This window comes from Nelumbo lutea, chromosome 1 (assembly GCF_056320005.1).
Source record: "Nelumbo lutea isolate HS-2025 chromosome 1, American lotus-T2T, whole genome shotgun sequence".
Lineage (NCBI taxonomy): Eukaryota > Viridiplantae > Streptophyta > Magnoliopsida > Proteales > Nelumbonaceae > Nelumbo > Nelumbo lutea.
In genome coordinates this window covers 68,941,017-68,964,347 of record NC_142684.1, presented here as the reverse complement: position 1 = coordinate 68,964,347, position 23,331 = coordinate 68,941,017, and the positions used below count along the sequence as shown (strand labels likewise).

The 23,331-nt window shown below is 39.8% G+C and overlaps 1 protein-coding gene across 1 annotated transcript; it reads right to left on the bottom strand.

Moving 5' to 3' along the window:
* Nucleotides 1-474: 474 nt before the first annotated feature.
* Nucleotides 475-8,652, bottom strand: LOC148875128 (mitochondrial import inner membrane translocase subunit TIM22-3-like). Its single transcript, XM_088964190.1, has 5 exons — nucleotides 8,371-8,652; nucleotides 1,493-1,557; nucleotides 1,295-1,367; nucleotides 1,129-1,182; nucleotides 475-978 (listed from the first exon to the last, which is right to left on the bottom strand). Exons 1-5 carry the CDS (start codon nucleotides 8,537-8,539, stop codon nucleotides 746-748), a joined length of 594 nt encoding a protein of 197 aa, XP_088820316.1. The 5' UTR covers nucleotides 8,540-8,652; the 3' UTR covers nucleotides 475-745.
* Nucleotides 8,653-23,331: the final 14,679 nt, after the last annotated feature.

Sequence of the window (23,331 nt, the reverse complement as noted above, 5' to 3'; positions counted from 1 at the left end):
CTAAACACACCTCCAAGGCTCTAATGTATAAATTTTTTGGAGGTAAAACAGAAAACATCAGGACATTCTGATGTAACGTCTAAGAGGCCTTAACGGGTAACAAGAAAGCTGAGAAGGGTTCCAATTTTTTCTTTCTTTTTCTCCCCCTTAATAATGTAAAATGGATGGATGCAACTTTTTAAGCTAAAATCACTTCTTTTAGAACTTTATTTTCCATACATTTTATATAAAAAATAAACTAATAAGGAGACAAAATATAGTTTTTATTCTAAAAGAGCAGAAACAATAGTTTAAATATTAGTCTGAAAAATCTTGCGTCCATTTTCCTTGGGTTCTGTTGGTACCATTGCTGTTTCTGTTTGTAAGGTTTTTTTTTTCTTTCTTTCTTTCCCTTTTTTTTTTGTAATCAAAGGATTTCTTAAGCAGCCAAACGGAGCATACAAGCAAGCAACACCAAAGAAAGAAACACACCTATGAACCACCTTCCCACAGCTAAATAGGAAGAAGCTGAGGTAGATTTACAAAAATGGATAATGTTCTATCACTAACAAGTGCTTTGTTTTTTTGCTGATAGCCTGATACGTGCCTTGATTAGCAAGAGTTTGAGGATACATACCCAGACTATGGACCTTATGAAGAAAGAAATGCTTCTCTCCCTCTACAATCTACATGTCCTAGCACCCGAAAGACAATACTCTGAAGAATGATGACAAACAACTGTCGATACACTCCTGCATTACATTAGTCAGGTTGGCCGTGCACCATTCTTGGACTTCCTCAAGGATTGACAGAAGGCAAAGAAGCCATCTTTTAATTCAATAGGAAGAGGAAGCGTGAATGGAGGCAGAACATCGTGATGTCCTCTGTCACTCATTGATAACGGGTGTGCGAGTGCTGACTGCCGCTTATTGAGGCCTTCAATGATGAATGAGAATGCCCCAAAGGTCAGACAATTTTGGAGAAGGGCCTGAGGTGCACCTATCACAAAGACCAATTCAAGTAAAGCTCATGGAAAATGCTGACATCCATGCATGCGTTTCTTCTAGCTGGACACCTTAAATAAGAACCTGATACATAGATTTGTTATTTGTAAAAGAAAACATGCTATACTAAAGAGAGTGCAAGAACCTGGAAAACTCAGAGCAAGACCCGTGCAACATCCAGCAACTCCAGCATTTATAACTACAGATGAGAAAAAAACATGACTTCGTAGGCTGATAAAATAAAAGCACGTTTTCAATAGAGAGAAGAATTCATGTGAAATGGAAATATAATTCCACATTTGATACTATACCATCATCTTTTCCTCGCAGTTTCTTTAAGAAGCAGATAACCAAACTGTGAACTCCTGATAAAATTGCGAACGTCTTATAGATGTAACAGAAGGTAAGTTAAAAAACTGTGCAATAATTGCAGAAATCTAGAATGTGACAACATAACCTCTACTAATGTCATTCACCCAACTAATGTTAATCAAGATAATAGTGAGTACCTTTGCAGAAGATCCGGCCTCTGCAAATGATCCTTTAAAACCTTTCTTTTTGAGCAATCCTGAACCTGAAATAGATGTCCTATAATGCATTTAAGAGTGAACAAAAATGCAAAGTAAATGCAGGACCTTACTCCTTATGAACAACAAAAAACATGACTTATGGTTGAAAGCTTGATTTCAAGTAATAAGTGAAAACCAATGTTTTCTAAATTGGCTCACCAAGAATTTTTTTTCCCCTTTCTTCCCATGTATACTGTCGATTGGTTCCTAATTAATAATATATTAACTGGTAAGAATTTCCTCTTTACTGATGACTCTAGTTTTCTCGAGACATTGCAGTTAATATTTTGCTCTTTCCAAGGTGTCTCCTTATTTGTTTTGAGGCCGCTTTTGGCTTAAAGACAAAATGTTCAGAATAGTGCTCTCATTCTGGTGGGGGAGGTTCCTAATATTGTTGACCTTGCTACAGTCTTGGGTTGTAGGATGGGTTCCCTCCCCTCGAAATTATTAGGTCTGCCATTGGGAGCTCATTACAAAGCAAATTTGGGATCCGGTAATTGATCATGTAAGGTTTAAGCTTGCCAGCTGGAAGAAAAGTTATCTATCCATGGGAGGTAAAATAATCCTCATCCAGGGTGCCCCAACAAACTTCCTCACCTGCTCTGTGTCCCCATTTAGATCCCCAGCCTCCGTCATGAACTCCATTGAACTCAGAAGGGATTTCCTGTGGAATGGGAAAGAGGAGGAGAAAAAGCACCACCCACCTAGTGGTGTGGGCAAAGGTGTGAGAGCCTAAGCATCAAGGTGTAGTGGGCATTTGGCCACTTAAATAGGTCAACAATGCTCTTCTCTCGAAATGGTTATAGCGCTTTGGTACTGAGAAAAAATCAACAATGGGGAAATTTGATCAAATGCAAGTATGTGGAAGCTGACCTTGGTTGGGAATCAGACCCTGTTAATGAACCCTATGGCACCAGCTTGTGGAAGGAAATTATGCACAACGGGGATGTTTTTTTTCCAAGTTTGTCACTTTCAAATCAGGTTCAGGTGAGGTTTTTTCTCTTTTTTCTTTTTGTGTGTGAGTGTTTGTGGAAAGATTGGGGCTACTATTTTTGCCTTGGCGCAAGACAAATCTACCCGTATCTGTGATTGTTATGAGAAGAATGCAAATCAGATAGTTTGGACCCCCTATCTAAGGAGAAATGACAATGATTGGAACCTGGACACCTTAGTATTTAACTAGCTATATTGCAAACCTTGGAGCAGGCCAAGCCTCAACCCTTTCTTGAAGACCACTTTTAGCAACCTTGTGATAAATCAAGAATTTACGCAGTTAAATCAATGTTTTAAAACTTCAGTCAAGTGGAGGCTGAGAAATCCCCATGGGTGTGGATTTGGAAATAGAAGGTGCCTTCAAAGAAATCCCCATGGGTGTGGTCCCGTTCCTTGTAGTTGTTTGTTGTGAATTGGGCAACTCCTACCAATATTGAATCATTGATTTCTTCTTGGCAGTTGCAAGTACTTAGCGAAATGGTTAGGTCGCTCCATTGCAACCTGCGTGACCAGGGTCCAAATCTGGGAAACAGCCGCTCTGTACTCTGTATGTGTAGGGGTAAGGTTGCATACATCTGTCCCTCCCCAGACCCCGCATTGGTAGGAGCCTCGTGCACTGGTTGCAAGTTTTTACCAAGATGGGCAATGTGTGTTACCTTTTGTGACTTACCGGTGCATCTAGAAGGAGAGAAATGGCAGGTAACATTTGAAGATCAACCCCTCCCTGTTGAGAAATTCTGTGCTAAGATTGAAAGAGTTTTGCTGAAACGGATCTCCATCAACAGCCTTTTCTGAGACCTCAAGTTCAAACATTTTCTTCATTCTAAAGGAAGTATTCTATGGGATGATAACTTAATGTCTCTATAGTATTCTATGGGCCTATGGGGATTGGGGAAATATTATGAATAGAATTTGCACCATCTTTCGAAAAAGAATTCCCTCTTTACTAAAATTGTCTCTCGAGGATGGTTGTAAATTGTAACCAATGTTTTAAAACGCACAGGCATTGGCGTGAGGCATTTTACTACTTAGAGGTGTGAGGCATAGTTCAGAGTGTAAGAAGCATAAGCCTCCCAAGTGCAAGGAGGTATAAGCCTCCTTGAGAGGAGGAGGAGGAAAGAGGATCTCCATTTTTTTTGTTTCTTTCTTTTCTTTTTTTCCTTCTCATTAATTCATTCTTTCCCTTCTCATTCTTTCCATTTTTCCTTGCTTTCTGCCTAGGGGTGGCCAAGAGCCGAGCTTCGAGTCGAGCTCAAGCCTTATAATATGTGCTCATTTGCTAATCGAGCCAAGCTCGAGCTCAGTGAAGCTCAGCTTGTGAGCCTAGTATAATAAATAAAGAATTTTTTATTACATATAATACATACATACATATACATATAAGTATATAAATGTATATATAATAAATAATTTTTATAATTCTTAATTTTTTGTATGTAAAATAAAAAAATATTTTTATATGTATAGTTTTTATTTTTAGAAAAAAAAACCTGGCTTGTTGTCCAGCTCGAGCTGAGCCGAGCTTGAATAGCCAAGTATTTGGCTCGGCTCGACTCGAATCCACCCCTATTTCTACCTTTTTTGTATGAGGCATGGCATATGCCTCTAGCATGCCCCATGCAAAAAAGTGTATGAGGTGTGCACCTCATGGACCTGAGGCCTCAGAGGCATCAGAGCCTCTGGCATACACCTCAGAGTGTTTTGGGGGCACCTTGCTTGGAGGTGAACCTCCTACCATGCACCTCCCATGCCTTTAGAAACATTGATTGTAACCAAGGACCAAGCCTTGAAGAAAATAATCTTATGAAAACAAACATTTAAATTAACTCTTGAAAAAGGCTCATTGATGCTTTCTGATGTATCAATACAAAACTTGGAACAGTTCTCAGGTTGTAGGTGTGCTACATCAATCAACATGATAGCCCCCACCTAACCCTAATATAGAGTAACTATGATGCTGGCCCATCCCAGAATCCCAAGCCTGGTTCAACAGTGAGGTCTTACCATCTCTGGGGCCTAAGATTTCTAATACAGGGGCCATTTCCATCTCTTAAAGCTAATGGACCTTTTACTTAATGGTTGATCCCAATCCTATAAACACAAATTAGAATATGCAAGGAAGGAAATATTCTAGAATATGCTTCTAACTCCAACACCATCTCCATGGACCACCTAAATGATTTCGCATCCATCCAGTGGCAGATCTAGGAGACTGGGGTTCCTGTACCCCCTCAACTTACTCAAATCCCAATTAGAAAATTAGCTTAAGACCTACATCTTGTTTTCTCGAATGGAACCACCATCTCCCTTACCTAAATGATTTGGCATCCATCCAGCAGATCTGGAAGATGGGGGATCTCACTGTACCTCCTCAATACACTCAAATCCCAATTAGAAAATTAGTTTAAGACCCTGGAGTAGCACATAGTATTTCCTTGAATGGAACCATCATCACCAATCAAGTTGAAAAACATCACAAAAATCTCTGCATTTGAAACTCCAAATGCACTGACAGCTCCTAATGGTCCCTGCTTCTCTATTAAACACCCATCAAATAGAGTGTGTTTCATTCAATCATTTAGACAAATAGAATCTGTTACTTCAGGATGTTAAAATTGAAACTGTATATTCTTTGACTTCTATTGATTTGGAAATCATCAAATTCAGTAATCAACAAGTTTACCTCATATTGGGCAGAAATGGGCCTGATCGACTGAGATGACTCAGTGATCTGAAATTAAAATTCTTATGTGACATTTGGCATAAACATTTACAGATTACCTTCCAAGTTCCAATAGAATTTTTATCAGAAAAAAGTGTCAATTGCATCCCTATGAATTTTTGCACCACTCTTTCGCTGAGGCTGTGTTGGTTGCATGTAAAACAAAGAAAAGGAACCGGTTGCCTTGGAAAAGGATATTTAAGAGGAAAATATATCATTTTAGCCTGGATCCTATAACAGAAAATATATATCCCAAACACTCATTTTGCATTGTCCCATGGACTTTCATCTAAATAATTCATACTCAAATATCTAAAATCTTGATCAACACCCACTCAGCAACAACTTAACATATACCAGCCACCATTTTTCTTGTCGATCTGATTTTGTCTTTGACGATACACATTTTCTTTCCTTCCACACCCCACAGCATACAGAAAATCAATGCAACTCCATTAAACAAATTAAAAACAAAAAAAAAGGCAGGGGAAGAATAGTCTTCTAAGTCTTGAATATCAAACAGAAAAAATCTCAAATAAAATCCCCCATGCTACAATACAAGAACAGACTAGAACAGCCCCATGCAATGCATGGGATGGTCTTAAAAGATGCCATGTTCCACGGGGGATTGAGTGCATCAGTTTCCTAATAAAAAGGAAACTGAATTGTTTGTGATTGAGTTTAAATAGCCCCATATTTGATTTTTTTTACTTTTTAAAAATAAAAAAAACACACAGAAAACTTTGAAGGGGTTAGGAAGTAATATGAGGAGTCTGACGAGGACAAATGTGTTTTAAGAATATAGAATAGATGCAACAAAAATTTTCTCCTACCTCTTACACATTACATACCTGTTTGGGAAATGAACATAGTTGTCAAGATGCCGCCTAGGCGACTAGGCACCCTTGGAGGCTTGCCTTGCCCAATCACCAAGCAGTTTTGTGTACTGTGTTATAAGATACTTTTATATTTTTAATATTTTGACATTATAATTATAAAATAGATATTATTAAAAAAGAATACTCATTTTATGTGTTTATATAGTAATTTATTTTTATTATTTTCTTATTTGTTAGGGTTTAATCAACACAATCATTGCTAATTGCTGTGTTGAACCCATGGTTCAAAGTACCGATACACCGCTGTGTCTCGGCAGAGATGTATCAGTACTTATAATGATACTCCCCCTATTTTTTTATTTTTTTGGTTTGCAATTTCATTTTTAAATATAATATATATATATATATATATATATATATATATTATTTAAAAAATGGGTTCCTGAAAACACCTATAAACAGGTGTATCAGGACACCAAAGATACAAAACAATACGCCTAGTACGGGAACAGGGCGTATTGTATTGAAATTTTGATACTTGATTGAACCCTCAAAGATTTCAAAACCTGAACCAATAAGCAAGGGAAAAACTTAAAATTCTGTCTAATCAACACATTTTATTCTTCCACATCTTCTTTTTCTTCCACCTTTTCCTTTCATCTTTTCCTATAACAAAAGTAGGGGTTCAGCTCCTATATTTTTTTTTATTTTCTTTCCTTTCTTCTTTTTCTTCTCATAAAATGTTGATTTTTCTAAACTTAAACATGAATTTTTTACTTCTCTTGTGAAAATTATGGATAATTATTAAGGAAAGATGGTTATGGAACCTAGGGAACTACCCTAAGATATATGGTTTTACTTTAAAAAAAAATCCATTGCCTAGCCTAGCCTTGGCGCCTTGAAAACCATGGAAATGAATACCTCTTGACTTCAGATCATTACCATAAATATGCCATCCATCGTTATTAACCAGGTCAAAGTTAACACTCTTGAGGGAACTGGATTGCCTCACACTCTTTACATTATCTCTTTCTCCCAGGTTTTTAGTCATAGTTGAATAGGACTTCACAAAAATTTCTCGGACTCTCTACAAACAACAGCCTCCTAAATCTTGGGCACCTTTCAAGTTTCAACCGGCTTCCCTCTCTTCCAGTCTTTCCAGAGCATTTGTTCACTCTAATATTTCTAGAACTCAATCTGTATAATCTTGGAAAAAGTTCATAATGATTTCCCTCTCCACACTCATCTTCCCAAAACCTTATTTTATGTCCATCCCCTACTACAAACCTTGTACATCTAAAAATTTCTAAATGAAATTTCATCATCCCCTTTCCAAAAAAATACCGCATAAGAACACCATACCTCTCTAGAAGCCCATTCAAATCTTACCACCCCGGAATTATTTAATTCTTCCGTTTTCTAACTACTGAACCCCCAATTTCTTATGCCATCACATGTTATTCCATTTTACCAAATGGAATTTCTTTTCTCTTCCTCCTTCCCAAGAAAAAAAAAAAACACTTCGAATTTCTTCCTAATTTTTCCTGTGTTGGTTTAACTTGGACTACAAGCCTAAATAGTTAAGCAATTTTCAGTAAATTGTTTGTTTTCCTTCATTTTACATGTAAAGAAACGAAAATGCACTAATAGGTCCATTAAACTGTAAACATTCCAAATCAAATTTTAGTACCGGTAGGGAGCTAGGAACATATAAACTAACCTGAAATATGTCGCAAGGTCAATAGATCATATTCTTAATCGTGATATTAGGTACTGAACACGTAACCATGAAGAGTTTTATAATACAACTTTTCGCTGCCTTGAATCGTGAATTTTAACACTGATAAAAAAAAAAAAAAAAACGTGCCTTTTAACCCTCAAGAAATGGTAATATAGAAGCCACACATTTAAATCTTTTCTTATTGTTGAACGCGAAACAAAACAACCCCAACAGTGTTACCCCATTCTACAACTTCACAAGATTAAAGAGAACAGGAATGCGCAAAGTAATTAACGCTAAAATCTAAAAACTAGGAACAGATTTCTTTCCTCAAAATACTTCCTAAGTAAACATCCGGAAACCCAATGGATGACGCAAAAAAGTTTTCATTATGGGGGCGGACAAAGGATAACACATCAAAACGCAATAAAGAAACAAATTAACAAAGGAAGGCTATTCCCAGGTAAAGAAAACAGAAGATTCATTCAAGAGTAGGACGATGACGACTAATTTGATTAATAAGAGAAGAGAAGACGGAACAAACCGTAGCCGAAGATTGAACCCATGAAAGCACCAGCCGCCGAGTCTCCGGCGAACCTCAGAAGGCATACTAAAGGGGTCCCAGGAGGGTTTAGTCCGTCAGAAGGATTAGGGCTATCATTGTGGTCGATTTCAGTCTCCGTGTCGGGGTTCGGGGAAGCCACCATCGCCATCTTCTCTCCGCATGGAAAATAGCCGCCCTCGAGTCTACTCTGCTTCTCATTTTATCTCTCTTGTCACCTTGCACGATCGATTCATGGACCGATCTGAACACATGGCCCACGATTCCATGTCAAGACAAAGGAGGCCACATGGCTAATGAGGAGTAAGATTGGGATATTGCACGGATTGGGCTGAGATTTAAAGCTTTGGGTTGGACTTGGGCCAGAAAATTCGAGCCTAACCTGAATTTTGATTGGGTTTGGGTCCAATACTACCCGCCAAAACAAATGCATTCTATTCCTTAAGTTAGACTATAGTGCCCAATAAAAAATGGTCTATAAAAGTATATCCATACATTCTTTTAAATCCCACCAATTTCACCCAAACCCGACCAAAGTCCAAACCAGCCCTTGTTACTAGAAAGTGGATGATACTACAACCTACAAATCCCATTTTCAAATTACATTCCTAACTCACAGATCTAAATATAGCCTTTGTTTATCAAAACAAGGAGATGGAGTTCGTGAGTTTGGTGTTTCGCATCGATATCGTTTTGTGAGAAAATAACCATATATAGGTGCTATATCAGGAAAAAAAAATAGAAGTGGTGTTTTAGAAAACAGCTTCTTATTTGGTATTGTTTTTTCAGAAAAAAAAATTGTTCCAAATTACACCTTGGAAATTGGGAAGGTGTGGTGTTTTTTCTGAAAACAGTCCATTGCTTCCAACAGTGAAATGATGTGGCATCAATGTGACATCATCTTGGACGTTGGATAATATAGACTAATACTAAAAATGGTTCTACAGGACTGGTATCAAACAAAACCAGTGTTGTTTTCCCAAAAAATAGCTTATGTGGCAGCATCTATGCCAAGCAAAAAAAAACAAAGAGTTGTTTTCTGAGAAAATGGTGCAATTGACCCTCATGCATACAACACCATTTTCTCAGAAAACATCTCCAAAGCAACGACGAAGATGCCAAACACCTATTAATGACCACAAAGCTTAACTTGGCTACGGATGGCAATGGGGTGGGTTCGGGGAGGATTTTGTAAATTCTAGACCCAATTCGTCTTCCTAAACTTTCCAACCCATATCCACCCCAAAACCCATAGCAAGTTGGATTTTGATAATTCAAACTCTCTCTGCACGTGAAAATGCAAAACCCTCCCTGCATTCAAGGCTAGGGGCGGATTGGGTTTAAAACCCACATCTAATTTCCTATTATTTATTATCATACATAAGCAATAAATAAGTAAAATAACACAAAAAAACCACAAATTTTCTAATTATTTGATTAAGACGCGTAAAAAACACATAAACTAACAATTATCTTTAACATAAAATTCAAAATATTATTAAACTCAACACTTTGTACATAGTTTCTATGCTTTCCAACAATATGTGGGTCGGGAAGGGTTGGGTGTAACCTAATACCATACCCTACCCATACCATTACAGGTTGTAGAATTCCCAAACCTGTCCCTGCCCCAAAACCCGTCCTTCAAGAAAAAATGAAACTGCCATGTCAGAAAGGGTAGGGGCAAATACCCACCGGCAAGGTTCAAAATATCAATACAAGGCAATACATTGGTAAGACGTACTGGTACTATTTTTTTGTGTTTTTTTTTTTTTTTGAATATGGTTCAAAGGGGCCGGTCTACCCTCTGAAACACTCGCCGACCTGAAACACCCCCTGTGGGGGCATATCGGGAAGGCTCCGATATGATACACATTGGCCAATACAGGCCAATACCAGGAAATTGCCATCCCTAGGCTTTGGAAGGAAGGGTTTGACTATGATGCTGGAAAGATATGATATCAGGAAAACTTACAACCAATCTGGTTACATCATAATAGTAGTAACCAATCGTGAATTTTTAACAAAATTCAGATGGTTGTGATTGGTCAACGTCTTTGCTGGTATCATGTCTTTCTAGCATCATAAAATTCTTCTGAAAAAAAAAATCAGTCTAGATTGTTTTGGAGATTCCAACACATGATTCGTTACTTGCAGATCCAAACTCAACTCAAACAAAACAGCTGAAGATGCAAATCCGGCGGAGACCAGGTTTAAGGTCCATCCAGGCCTAATCCTAAGAATTGGGCTTAAGGCCCAGGCCCGTCTAGAGAGGCTCTTGCCCTCCTATTTTCGGAATGTAGTGTAAATTATGTTGTTGGAGGTGAGTCACCCAGAATAAAGGGTGGGCTTTTTTTTTTTTTCTTCTTTTGGGAACCTCAGTTTTAAAAATAAAATTTAGGATTCATTTGACTCATAGTCTGAAATAATTTATTCTTGTAATCAGTTTGATTCAGACAAGAATCAAAATAAATTTTAAAATTAGCTGGAATAGGATTTCATTTCAGAATGAGAGGGAATGGCCATTCCCTCAAATAAGGGAATGTCATTCTATCATGAATGGGGAAGGGATTCTGATTCCATCCAACCAACCAATTGGAATCGAAATGATCCATTCCAGTTTCGATTTCAGACCTCTATTCATGGAACCAAATAGGACCTTATTTAATTTCTTGCTATGATTTTAAGGAACGATGTTGCTTGAAAATGTTCAACCAGACAACTATAATTAGGATAGCAAATAGAATATAAATTTGTTACTTAAAAAAAAGGAGTCACAGTCCCTTGTATGTTACAACCACAAGGAATTGAGTGGGGAAGTGGGAAGGTGCAAGGGATCGGAAGCAGCAGATAGGGGGAGGTGCTATAGCCTATAGGCAATGGTCAGTGAGTGGAGCATAATTGCACGCTAATGTGGCGTGGGTGCAGGGTGAGAGGGAACAACGAGAGGGTGCTGGGGCCACAATGCAACAATCTACATAAATGTGCAGACTTGGTGCAAATAATGAAGATTCGTGCATTTGAGACATTTTGGTCATTCGAAGTTAATTCATCTGATTAAAGGATATTCCACTCTTTAATTTATTCGTTTAATCACAAAATCATGTCCAATTAAAGAAATACTTTTTTGGGCAAAATGCAGCACTTTATATGTTATTGCTGAGCGTTGGCTCAGTTGGTTTGTTAACTGGTTCAGGGATTTGAATCCTGCTATCCCCAAATTTGGCGAGGGGTTATAATCATAGTGTTGCATTACTCAAATGGGCCCTATTGGAGATTTGAGCATATCACCAGGGGAGTGTTATTTTTTCAGATTTTCAAAGGGGGAAAGATGGTCAATGGGATTTTGGGTCCTATTGACCAAGAATCCCATATTCTTTTTTCAAATTTATGTGGGGATCAAGAAAAATTTATTTTTCTAGATACCACTTACCTAGGCAAGTGATACCCATCTCCTATGTGGGTAAATAACTTTTCCACATAGGGGGAAAGTTGCCAACATTTGAACAGGATAAAAATACACCTTTTAATAATGGATTTTTATGGCTAAATTGGTCATTGCCTTATTTACATGAGAAATAAAAGAATATGAGTAAATGCACTTACCTAGGTAAGTGTTTCCTAGGAAAAACATACCCAAGTAACTGCATTTATCCGGGTAAGTAACTTACCGAAAAGTGAATAGGCCCAAATATAAAAAAAAAAAGTGAAATATTTATATATACCGATAATCCATTTTGTGGGAGTTAGAAATGCTCTAGAAAGCAAGTTTATGTACTATGCTATTTAGTTGTCTATTTATATGTAGCCCAATTAGGTGTATTTACAAATGTTTGTTATATGTTAAATCAATATTTCAATCAATCATCTTAAAGATATCACATGGTTTATTTATTTTTTGTTAGTTTACTTTACACCAATTGTACTTACTATCAAAACTTTAACAATGTTAAATATGCTAGCTATTGTTCTATGCACATAATGATATATGATCATTCAAGAGGCAAACTATGCATTGTTCATCACAAAAAAAAAAAAAAAATGAAGACTTTTAAGTCTTCAATCCTTGGCTTTCCAAAAACCTAACAAAATAGCCATGTGTTCCGCTCCGCATAAGTAGAGGTGTAAGTGAGCTGAGCCACTCACGAGCTGCTTCGTCTTTACTCGAAGATTATCGAGTCAAGTTGAGTAGTTAGTTGATCTCAATTCAAGCTTCGTAACACTTGGCTCAAGTAGCTTGTGAGCCTAAAAGAGATTTTATTGAAATTGATGAGGGGCATTTTGGTCAACCCACTTTATGATGGGCATGTTGATGCTGTTAGTGACACAATGTCCCACTCAAGAAGACAACTCGTCGGCTCAACATGCAGTAACAATATCATGTACGAAGCCAAGCTAAGAGCAAGCTTGGCCCACAACGTCCGACACAACAAAACAACTCGTTGGAGTAACACGTGGCAGTTAGCATCAGATATGTGGCCGAGCTATGGTGAGCTCAATCCTCTGTCAGCACCCAGCTCGCTTGAAACAGACCCGTCTACAACACCCGCATAAGCGCTATAACCGCAACACAGAGAACGGTCCACCAAGTTGAATGCCCCCAAACCAATAGGCGAACTATAACTGCCGCATGGATCTAGGAAACAACTGACAGTACACCCTAGGATTTAGCATACAACTACGTACTAGGCTTGGAGACATTACCAGACAGCACCTGAACCACGGGTAGCTACAAAAAGACCCCAAGACTACTCCAAAAGGTATGCGCTCATAAATTCTCACTCTTTCATATTCTCTCTTACAAATGATCATTCACTAACTTAAGCATCGAAGTGTCCCCCTAGGTAAAAATATACCTAGGCACTCTAACCTCTCTTCCTTTTCAGCTCTCATCTTGAACCCCTGGTTCGGCCTCATAGCTTAGCACTGTAGCTCGACTCACACCATAGGTTGAACCCGATCCGAGCCACCTCGTCAGACTTGAGGGAGTGGATAGATTTTGTGCATCATCTATTGGTGGCACCTGCATAATATATTGGGTCATCCGGGCTCTGGCCTCTACGAGGTCAATCTCGGCAATCCACTGCATGTCAACCAGAAGTATTCCCCTACCGATCTGGAGCGCCACCTAAGCGTCACTTAGCTAGTCAATCACCATGACATCCGGAACACAAGGAGTAAAAGGAAGAATGTCAGACAGATTAGGGCCTACCTCCCACGCAGGCTTAGGGATAGTAGAATCTGACTCAGCAAGCATCGGGTCCCCCTCACCTTCCAGGTCAACAATGGGGGGGGGGGTCCCAAAAGAGGAAGCACCCCACGATAGCCTACGCTTAGCTCGATGCTTCTTGTGGGCAGATCTCTGCTCAGCAAACATCATGGAGGCCAAGCTCGCCATACCTAGAAAAGTAAAAAAGCACCAGTTATCAAAACAAGGGGAAAGTTTAAATAAACAAACGACCTGAACTGAATGTGCAATAAGTGGCCAAGCATCCAACCCACCTATTCGGCTCAGGCCCGCTTGCATAAGCATCAGTTAGACTAGAAAATCCTCAATTTTAACACATTCATGGATGAGACGTTGAACGGCAGCCCACAACTTATCATCCATGCACTCAGGTACATTTTGAGGACAGTTGTACCAAGCGGTACTACAGCCCCAACCACCTGCCTTCTCAAGAAAAAAGAAATGATTCCTCCAATTCCTAACCTTATTTGGGAAGTTAAACATTTTCTTCCCACTACGAAAGGGGAATTAAAAACAGAAGGGACCCGAAACCCACTTCATATGCACTAAAGCCAAGAGGGCCTCAATGCTCAAAGGAAAACCGCGGTGATGAAACAAACTGATTAACCCAACCAGTGCCCTAACCCCATTAAGGGCGAGTTGGTTCAGGGACACCCAATAGCGCATTAGGACAACAATGATAAAGGGATGAAGGGGAAAATGAAGGCTAGCTGCCAAAGGCTCATCGTAGACACATAAACCTTCTAGGCCATTCTCCCAAGGATAATGACTAGGGCTAGGCATAATCCATTGGTACTCATCTAGGATCTCGTATCTATGACATGACTCTACCACCTCATCCCCTGACAACTCGGTTCTCCCAAAAGAAGTCGTCATAACCTCGACTTCCTACCTTCCACCCACCATCACCCCATCATAGAAAACCTCATAAGAATTTTTATCGGAGGAGCTAGACTCCTCCCCTTACCCGCTATAGTGAACCCTATCCTCTGCAGAAATATGCGACATATTGGAAGTGAAATACTCACCGGAAGAGACACTGGAAAGGACTTGGAAACAACCGCCGTAGGACTGACAGAAGAAAAAAACCAGCTCGCCTCAACAGGAAACTCCAAACCCTTACCTCACTCGGAAAAGTCCAAAGACAAAGTGGGGACCTCGAGGGCCCCCCCTTTATTTAAAAGCTCACCTGACAAGAAGAATTAAATACCTAGGTTCAAAAGATACAGGAGCACGTATCCCACATCTCAGTGATGCCTGCGACTGACAGGCTGCTGACAGCTGCAAGTAGACACACGCGTTGAATCCGTCGGTGCGCCAAGCGTGAAATTTGAAAAAGGCAGGCATTTTGTGCCAATCACAGAAATCAATGGAATCGTGCATTTTTCAAATTTCAAAAGTTGACCAAAGTGAGACTCACTAATCATGCCAAATCAAATAAGCTGAATCGAATGTGTGGACCAAGTAATGGCAAGCTGAACCGAACCAGCCGAACCTGTAGACAGAAACAAGGTTAACCCAAACCGCCCCATAAAAAAACTTCTACTCTCTTCGTCTGCTAAATAACGACTCGAGAGTGGGGGGCTATTGATGAGGGGCATTTTGGTCAACCCACTTGATAATGGACATGTGGATGTTGTCAGTGACGCAGCGTCCCACTTAGCAAGACAGCTCATCGGCCCGACATGTAACAGTCAATATCAAGTACGAAGCCGAGCTAAGAGCAAGCTTGGCCCACAATGTCCGACACAGTAGAACAACTCACTAGAGTAACACGTGGCAGTCAGCATCAGATACACGGCCGAGCTAGGGTGAGCTCGATCCTTTGTTAGCCCCCAACTTGCTTGAAACAGCCTAGCGAACAACGACTGCGTAAGCACTAAAACCGCAGCACAGAGAATGGTCCACCGAGTTGATCACCCCAACCCAACAAGCAACCTGTAACCGCTGCATTAATCTAGCAAACAACTGACTAGTACACCCAGTGTTTAGGAAATAACTCCGTACAAAGGATTGTTTACTAACTTAAGCATCGGAGTGTCCCCCTGGGTAAAAATATACCCAGGCACTCTAACCTCTCTTCCTTTCCAACTCTCAGCTTGGACCCCCAGTTCGGCCTCATAGCTCGGCACTGTAGCTCGACTCACACCATAGGCTGAATCTGATCTGAGCCACCTCATCATACCTGAGGGAGTGGAGAGATTCAATGCCTCATCTATTGGTCAAACCACTTTTGGATTCATCAGAAATATTTTTCAATATATATATATAACCATGTTTCATAATATATTTTTATTTATAATATTCCATAATATTAATTTTTTTATAATTTTTAATAACATTAATTCCAATTGTCTTGAGTTCAAGTCAAATTTCAATTTCCATGTTTTAAGTCGATTTTAAGCTCGAGCCACCCAAAACTCAACATAGCTTGGCTCAATTACACCCCTATGCATCATAGGTTTTCTAAGCTTTCTAATAAATCATTTATTCCATTGTTCATAAAATACTAATTTAAAAAATTATTTTTTTAATTTATAGTTGGAGATGCTGAATATTAGTTTATATTGTTTATTTGGGTTGTATGTAGACTACTAGACTTTAGTGTTGATAAAGGTTAATGTTTTTCTTATATTATCAAAAAGTGGTAAATAGCATAGTGGGAGACTTTATTTCTATGGTCAATTCACGTCAGCCTCATGTTTTTAAAGTGAGACGTGGTTTGTTGTTGTTAGACGAAGGCATGGACACGGATGCACGATAAGGTATCAGGCCTGTCGATATTAGCGCTTTGATAGATGGGTTTGTTACTTTGTCTTTGTGATAACCTGTCACATTCTTTTTGATATTTAGTAAACTAAAATCACATACAAAAAAATATCATCTAATGAGGGGCATTTTCGTCACCTAGCGCAACTACCGACATGTGGACGTTGTTGATGATACAATGTCCAAGTCAGAAAGATAGCTCGACAAGTGAACATGTGGCAACCAACATCACGTGTACGGTAAAGTTGGGGCGAGCTCGGCCTACCAAAGACAAACTTGTCTAAAACCATTCCGCATCGTGCTCACGCGAGTACTATTACAACCACCATAAGAATAGCTCGCCAAACCGTACACCACAAGACACGCGGGTGACTTGTAACTGTCGCGCAAATCTACCAACTGATGCTCCAACATTCCTCAAACTGCGGAAATAGCTCCACAGAAGAATCAGAGACGTTCCCTAATGGCACCTGAACCTCAGATAGCTATAAAAAGACTCCAAATCCACTCAAAAAGTTATGTGCACAGAAGCTCTTAAACTCTCTCACAATTCTCACAAAATCCCCATTCTAACTTAAACATCAAAGTGTTTGGTCGTGCAGCTCGGCACTGCCAGATCAAAATAATAGCTTGCAATGTCCAAAACTTCTTTTAGCGAAGCATAGTTTGTAGGTTTGGCCTACCTAGAGTATTAATCTCAGACAATGGTAAGCAGTTCGAAGACATTAATTTCCAGAATTGGTGCGTTTTGATGGGAATAAGACAAAACTTCACCCCGGTAGCAAACCCTCATGCTAACGGACAAGATGAAGTCACCAACAAAGCTATTCTACGTGGCCTCAAAGCTCGACTATCTCGATCTAAGGGTTTATGGGTGGACAAGCTACCCAGCATGCTAAGGGCCTACAGGACCACCATCAAAACAGCAATAGGCGAGATGCCCTTCAAACTAAGCTACGGGACCAAGGCAGTAATACCAACCAAAATGGAGATCCTGACGTTGCAATCTGAAGTATACGCTAAAGACTCAAACGAGGAAGACCTACGAGCCAACCTTGACTTGGTAGAAGAAGCTAGAGACCTCGCCTACATTCGGACTACAACATACCAATAGTGTGTAGCTCGGTACTACAATGCCCGAGTCAGGAAACACAACTCCAGAGTTGGTAACCTGGTGCTTAGAAAGGTTATCGTACCCATGCCTGGTGTGGTGAAGCTCAGCCTGAATTAGGAAGGCCCCTACTGAGTTTCCATGACCATAGGGGGGAACACTTACGACCCTGAAACACTTGATAGGAAGGCAATGCCCTGGGCCTGGAATGTGGACAACTTGCGTAGATACTATCTCTGATAAAAGGGTTTCGAGCTGCGAGCTCGTTAGAATCAACTAATAGCACATATCGACATTATGAAGATAGTTCAACAGTGTTAATGTACACCACAACAGAAGTGAGTTGAACATCATTAGCCAAATAAACAAGAGGTACTATAAGGAACAACTATTTTTATTAGCAAAAAAGGGTCAAACGGCCTTACAAAAAGTGGACCAAGCGGCTGCTAAAAAAAGGGTTCAGTAAAGTTGTGACAATATAGGGCATGTAGGCCTCAGAAATCTTACAAGAGCACGAAGCCCTTGGAACAGTAAAGGAAACCACCACCGTCTCAACCAGACAACTAGTCGAGTTGTAGGTCGACCTACTCATCACTGTTGCCATCATCCAGGCCCTCCTCATCGCCTCCTTCTTCGACCCCCTCTTCGTTATCTTCCTCCTCTTCCTCCGGGGTCAAAGGCTCTTCATCCACCTATGTGACGACCTTGAGCAAGACCTTGCGTGTTGTGATAGAGTTGACATCAAGATCAGGGTATAGGGACTTCAGATAACGGAGATATAGCTTGAATCCCCTTTACATCGAAAGGATAGCGTCTAATACTCTCTGCTTCCCGTATGCGGGGGACTGCAAGTAAGAAGCAATGACCTTCTCCCTAGCTCGCTCAGCTCTCAGGCACACCTACTGGGCACACTTCGACAGTGACTCACTCAGCTCACACGGGGACTGGGTCAGCTCGCACTGTAGACTCAAGTTCGCATTGTATAGGCGTTGGCGTTCCAAATGCTCCCTCTTTGAATCAATCCTAAGTTTCTACACCTCGGCGTTGAGCAAACTAATATTAGCCTGCATGCTAGCCTTTTTCTTTCTGCCCAGAGTGAGCTCAGTCCAACAGGACCTGACTACAAGTGTTCGCCTACAAAAGTGAAAAACAAAGTGAGATGTCACGCAAAAAGAAATCAAGAAGTTTTTAGCAGAGAAAGAAACAGACCTGGATGATACACTGGGTCAACTGGGCCCTAGTTTCGACGAGGTCCAGTTCGCTGAACCGTTGCATGTCCTCAGGAAGAAGTATGCCCCTATCCATCCAAAGAGCAATACGGGCACCGCTCTACCGGTCGATCACATTCACATCAAGGATGCTAGGGATAAAGGAAGGGATATCAGACATGTAAGGGCCAGCCTCCACTCCTCCAAGGCGACTTGCAACTCAGGTGGGTGCTTCTTGCAAGAAGACCTCAGCCGACATCAGAGAAGACAAGCTCGCCATACCTGCAGGCAAAGACAGAACATCAGTAACCAAGTTAACAGAAAAAAGGGAATAAGTAAATGTGCGACCTGAAGAAAACATGCAACATGCGACTTGACAACAGACCCACCTATATGGCTCAATCCCACTTCACAAGCATCAACTCATTCATAAACTCCCCAACCTTAACACGTTCTTGGGCGAGCTGTTTGATAGCAGCCTATAGCTTGGCATCCTTGCACTCAACAACTTTCTGGGGACAACTGTACCAGGCGGTGTTGACATCCCAACTGCCATCCTTCTCAAGGTAAAAGAACCTCTGCTTCTAGCCCCTAACCTTGTTAGCAAAATTAAAAATCTTCCTCCCACTACCGAAAGGAAGGTAAAAACAAAATGGGCTAGAAATTCTTTTCATCTACACCAAAGCCGAGAAGGCCTCGAGACTCAAAGGGAAGCCCCACTAGTGGCATAAGCTGATCAACCCAATCAGTGTCCTAACCCCGTTTCGGGAGAGTTGACCCAGTGACACAACAGCCCTTCCCTGTCGTAATCCCAAGGATAGTGACTAGCAGGAGGCTCAATCCAATGATACTCATCGGGAACCTTGTATCTTTGACATAGTTCAACTATCTCCTCCCCAGACAGCTGGGTCGGCTCGAATGCATCTATCACAGCCTCTACTTCCTCCCTCTTGCCCCCTAGGGCCCCACCATAAAAGGACTTATATGAACCTTTGCCAGAGGAGCTAGATTCCTCATCCAACCTACCGCCAGATATCCTATCTTTGTTAAAACTATGAGACATGACGAAAAGACAAAAAATACTCACCAGGAAACCAGACACGACAACAACAGTACTCGAGGTAAGAAGAAAGAATAGCTCGCTACCAAGAAACAAAGCTTGCCTCAACAGTTCGGTGCTGGAAACCAACTTGGAGAACACATTCATCCTCTGGGAAAGTCTAAAAACAATGAAGTGGTGTTTGGCATCTATGTCGTTTTCTAAGAAAACAATGCTACATAGGTGCTACATAAAAAATAAATAGAAGTGGTACTTTAGAAAATGACTTCTTATTTGGTATTGTTTTTTTCAGAAAAAAAATATTGTTCCATACTCCAGCTTGAAAATCGGGAAAGTGTGGTATGAAGAAACGCCAAATTTAATGTTTTCTCTAAAAACAACCTGTTGCTTCCAATGGTGAAGTGATGTGGCATCAATGTGGCATCATCTTGGACGTTGGATAATATAGATTAATAATGAAAACGGTTCTACAACACTAGTATCAAACAAAACCAGTGATGTTTTCCTATTTTACCAGAAAACAGCCTATATGGCAGCATCGATGCCAAGCAAAAAAAAAAAAAAGAGTTGTTTTCTAAGAAAACGGTGCAACAGACCCTCATCCATACAACACCATTTTCTCAGAATACATCGCTGAAGCAACGGTGAAGATGCCAAACACCTATTAATGACCACAAGGCTTAACTTGGCTAAGGATGGCAATGGGGTGGGTTCGGGGAGGATTTTGTAAATTCTAGACCCAATTCGTCTTCCTAAACTTCCCAACCCATAGCAAGTTGGATTTTGAGAATTCAAACCCTCTCTGCACATGAAAATTCAAAACCCTCCCTGCATTCAAGGTTAGGGGTGGACTGGGTTTAAAACCCACATCTAATTTCCTATTATTTATTATCATACATAAGCAATAAATAAGTAAAATAACACAAATAAACCACAAATTTTCTAATTATTTGATTAAGACACGTAAAAAACACATAAACTAACAATTATCTTTAACATAAAATTCAAAATATTATTTAACTCAACACTTTGTACATAGTTTCTATGCTTTCCAACAATATGTGGGTCGGGAAGGGTTGGGTGTAACCTAATACCATACCCTACCCATACCATTACAGGTTGTAGAATTCCCAAACCTGTCCCTGCCCCAAAACCCGTCCTTCAAGAAAAAATGAAACTGCCATGTCAGAAAGGGTAGGGGCAAATACCCACCGGCAAGGTTCAAAATATCAATACAAGGCAATACGTTGGTAAGACGTACTGGTACTGTTTTTTTGTGTGTTTTATTTTTATTTTTTTGAATATGGTTCAAAGGGGCCGGTCTACCCTCTGAAACACTCGCCGGCCTGAAACACCCCCTGTTGGGGCATATCGAGAAGGCTCCGATACGATACGCATTGGCCAATACAGGCCAATACCAGGAAATTGTCATCCCTAGGCTTTGGAAGGAAGGGTTTGACTATGATGCTGGAAAGATATGATACCAGGAAAACTTACAACCAATCTGGTTACATCATAATAGTAGTAACCAATCTGGTGAATTTTTATCAAAATTCAGATGGTTGTGATTGGTCAACGTCTTTGCCGGTATCATGTCTTTCTAGCATCATAAATTTCTTCTGAAAAAAAAAATCAGTCTAGGTTGTTTTGGAGATTCCAACACATGATTCGTTACTTTCAGATCCAAACTCAACTCAAACAAAACAGCTGAAGATGCAAATCCGGCGGAGACCAGGTTTAAGGTCCATCCAGGCCTAATCCTAAGAATTGGGCTTAAGGCCCAGGCCCGTCTAGAGAGGCTCTTGCCCTCCTATTTTCGGAATGTAGTGTAAATTATGTTGTTGGAGGTGAGTCACCCAGAATAAAGGGTGGGCTTTTTTTTTTTCTTCTTTTGGGAACCTCAGTTTTAAAAATAAAATTTAGGATTCATTTGACTCATAGTCTGAAATAATTTATTCTTGTAATCAGTTTGATTCAGACAAGAATCAAAATAAATTTTAAAATTAGCTGGAATAGGATTTCATTTCAGAATGAGAGGGAATGGCCATTCCCTCAAATAAGGGAATGTCATTCTATCATGAATGGGGAAGGGATTCTGATTCCATCCAACCAACCAATTGGAATCGAAATGATCCATTCCAGTTTCGATTTCAGACCTCTATACATGGAACCAAATAGGACCTTATTTAATTTCTTGCTATGATTTTAAGGAACGATGTTGCTTGAAAATGTTCAACCAGACAACTATAATTAGGATAGCAAATAGAATATAAATTTGTTACTTAAAAAAAAGGAGTCACAGTCCCTTGTATGTTACAACCACAAGGAATTGAGTGGGGAAGTGGGAAGGTGCAAGGGATCCGAAGCAGCAGATAGGGGGAGGTGCTATAGCCTATAGGCAATGGTATAGGTAAGGGAGTTCAGTGAGTGGAGCATAATTGCACGCTAATGTGGCGTGGGTGCAGGGTGAGAGGGACCAACGAGAGGGTGCTGGGTCCACAATGCAACAATCTACATAAATGTGCAGACTTGGTGCAAATAATGAAGATTCGTGCATTTGAGACATTTTGGTCATTCGAAGTTAATTCATCTGATTAAAGGATATTCCACTCTTTAATTTATTCGTTTAATCACAAAATCATGTCCATTTAATGGAACATTTTTTTGGGCAAAATGCAGCACTTTATATGTGATTGCTGGGCGGTGGTTCAGTTGGTTTGTTAACTGGTTAATTTCATAGATAGGGATTTGAATCCTGCTATCACCAAATTTGGGGAGGGGTTATAATCATAGTGTTGCATTATTCAAATGGGCCATATTGGAGATTCGAGCATTTCACAGGAGAGTGCTATTTTTTCAGATTTTGAAAGGGGGAAAGATGGTCAATGGCATTTTGGTTCCCATTGATCAAGAACCCCATGTTCTTTTTTCAAATTTATGTGGGGATCAAGAAAATTTTATTTTCCTAGGTAACACTTACCCAGGCAAGTGATACCCATCTCCTATGTAGGTAAATAACTTTTCCACATAGGGGGAAAATTGCCAACACTTGAACAGGACAAAAATGCACCTTTTAATAATGGGTTTTTATGGCTAAAATGGTCATTGCCTTATGTACACGAGAAATAAAAGAATATGGGTAAATGCACTTACCCGGGTAAGTGTTTCCTAAGAAAAACTTATCCAAGTAACTGCATTTACCCGGGTAATTAACTTACCGAAAAGTGAATAGGGCCCAAATATCAAAAAAAGTGAAATATTTATATATACCGATAATCCATTTTGTGGGAGTTAGAATTGCTCTAGAAAGGAAGTTTATGTACTATGCTATTTAGCTGTCTATTTATATGTCGCCGAATTAGGTGTATTTACAAATATTTGTTATATCTTAAATCAATATTTCAACAATCATCTTAAAGATATCGCATAATCTATTTATTTTTTTAGTTACTTTACACCAATTGTACTTACTATCAAAACATTAACAATGTTAAATCTATTAGTCGCTCCGCATAAGTAGAGGTGTAAGTGAACTGAGCCACTCATG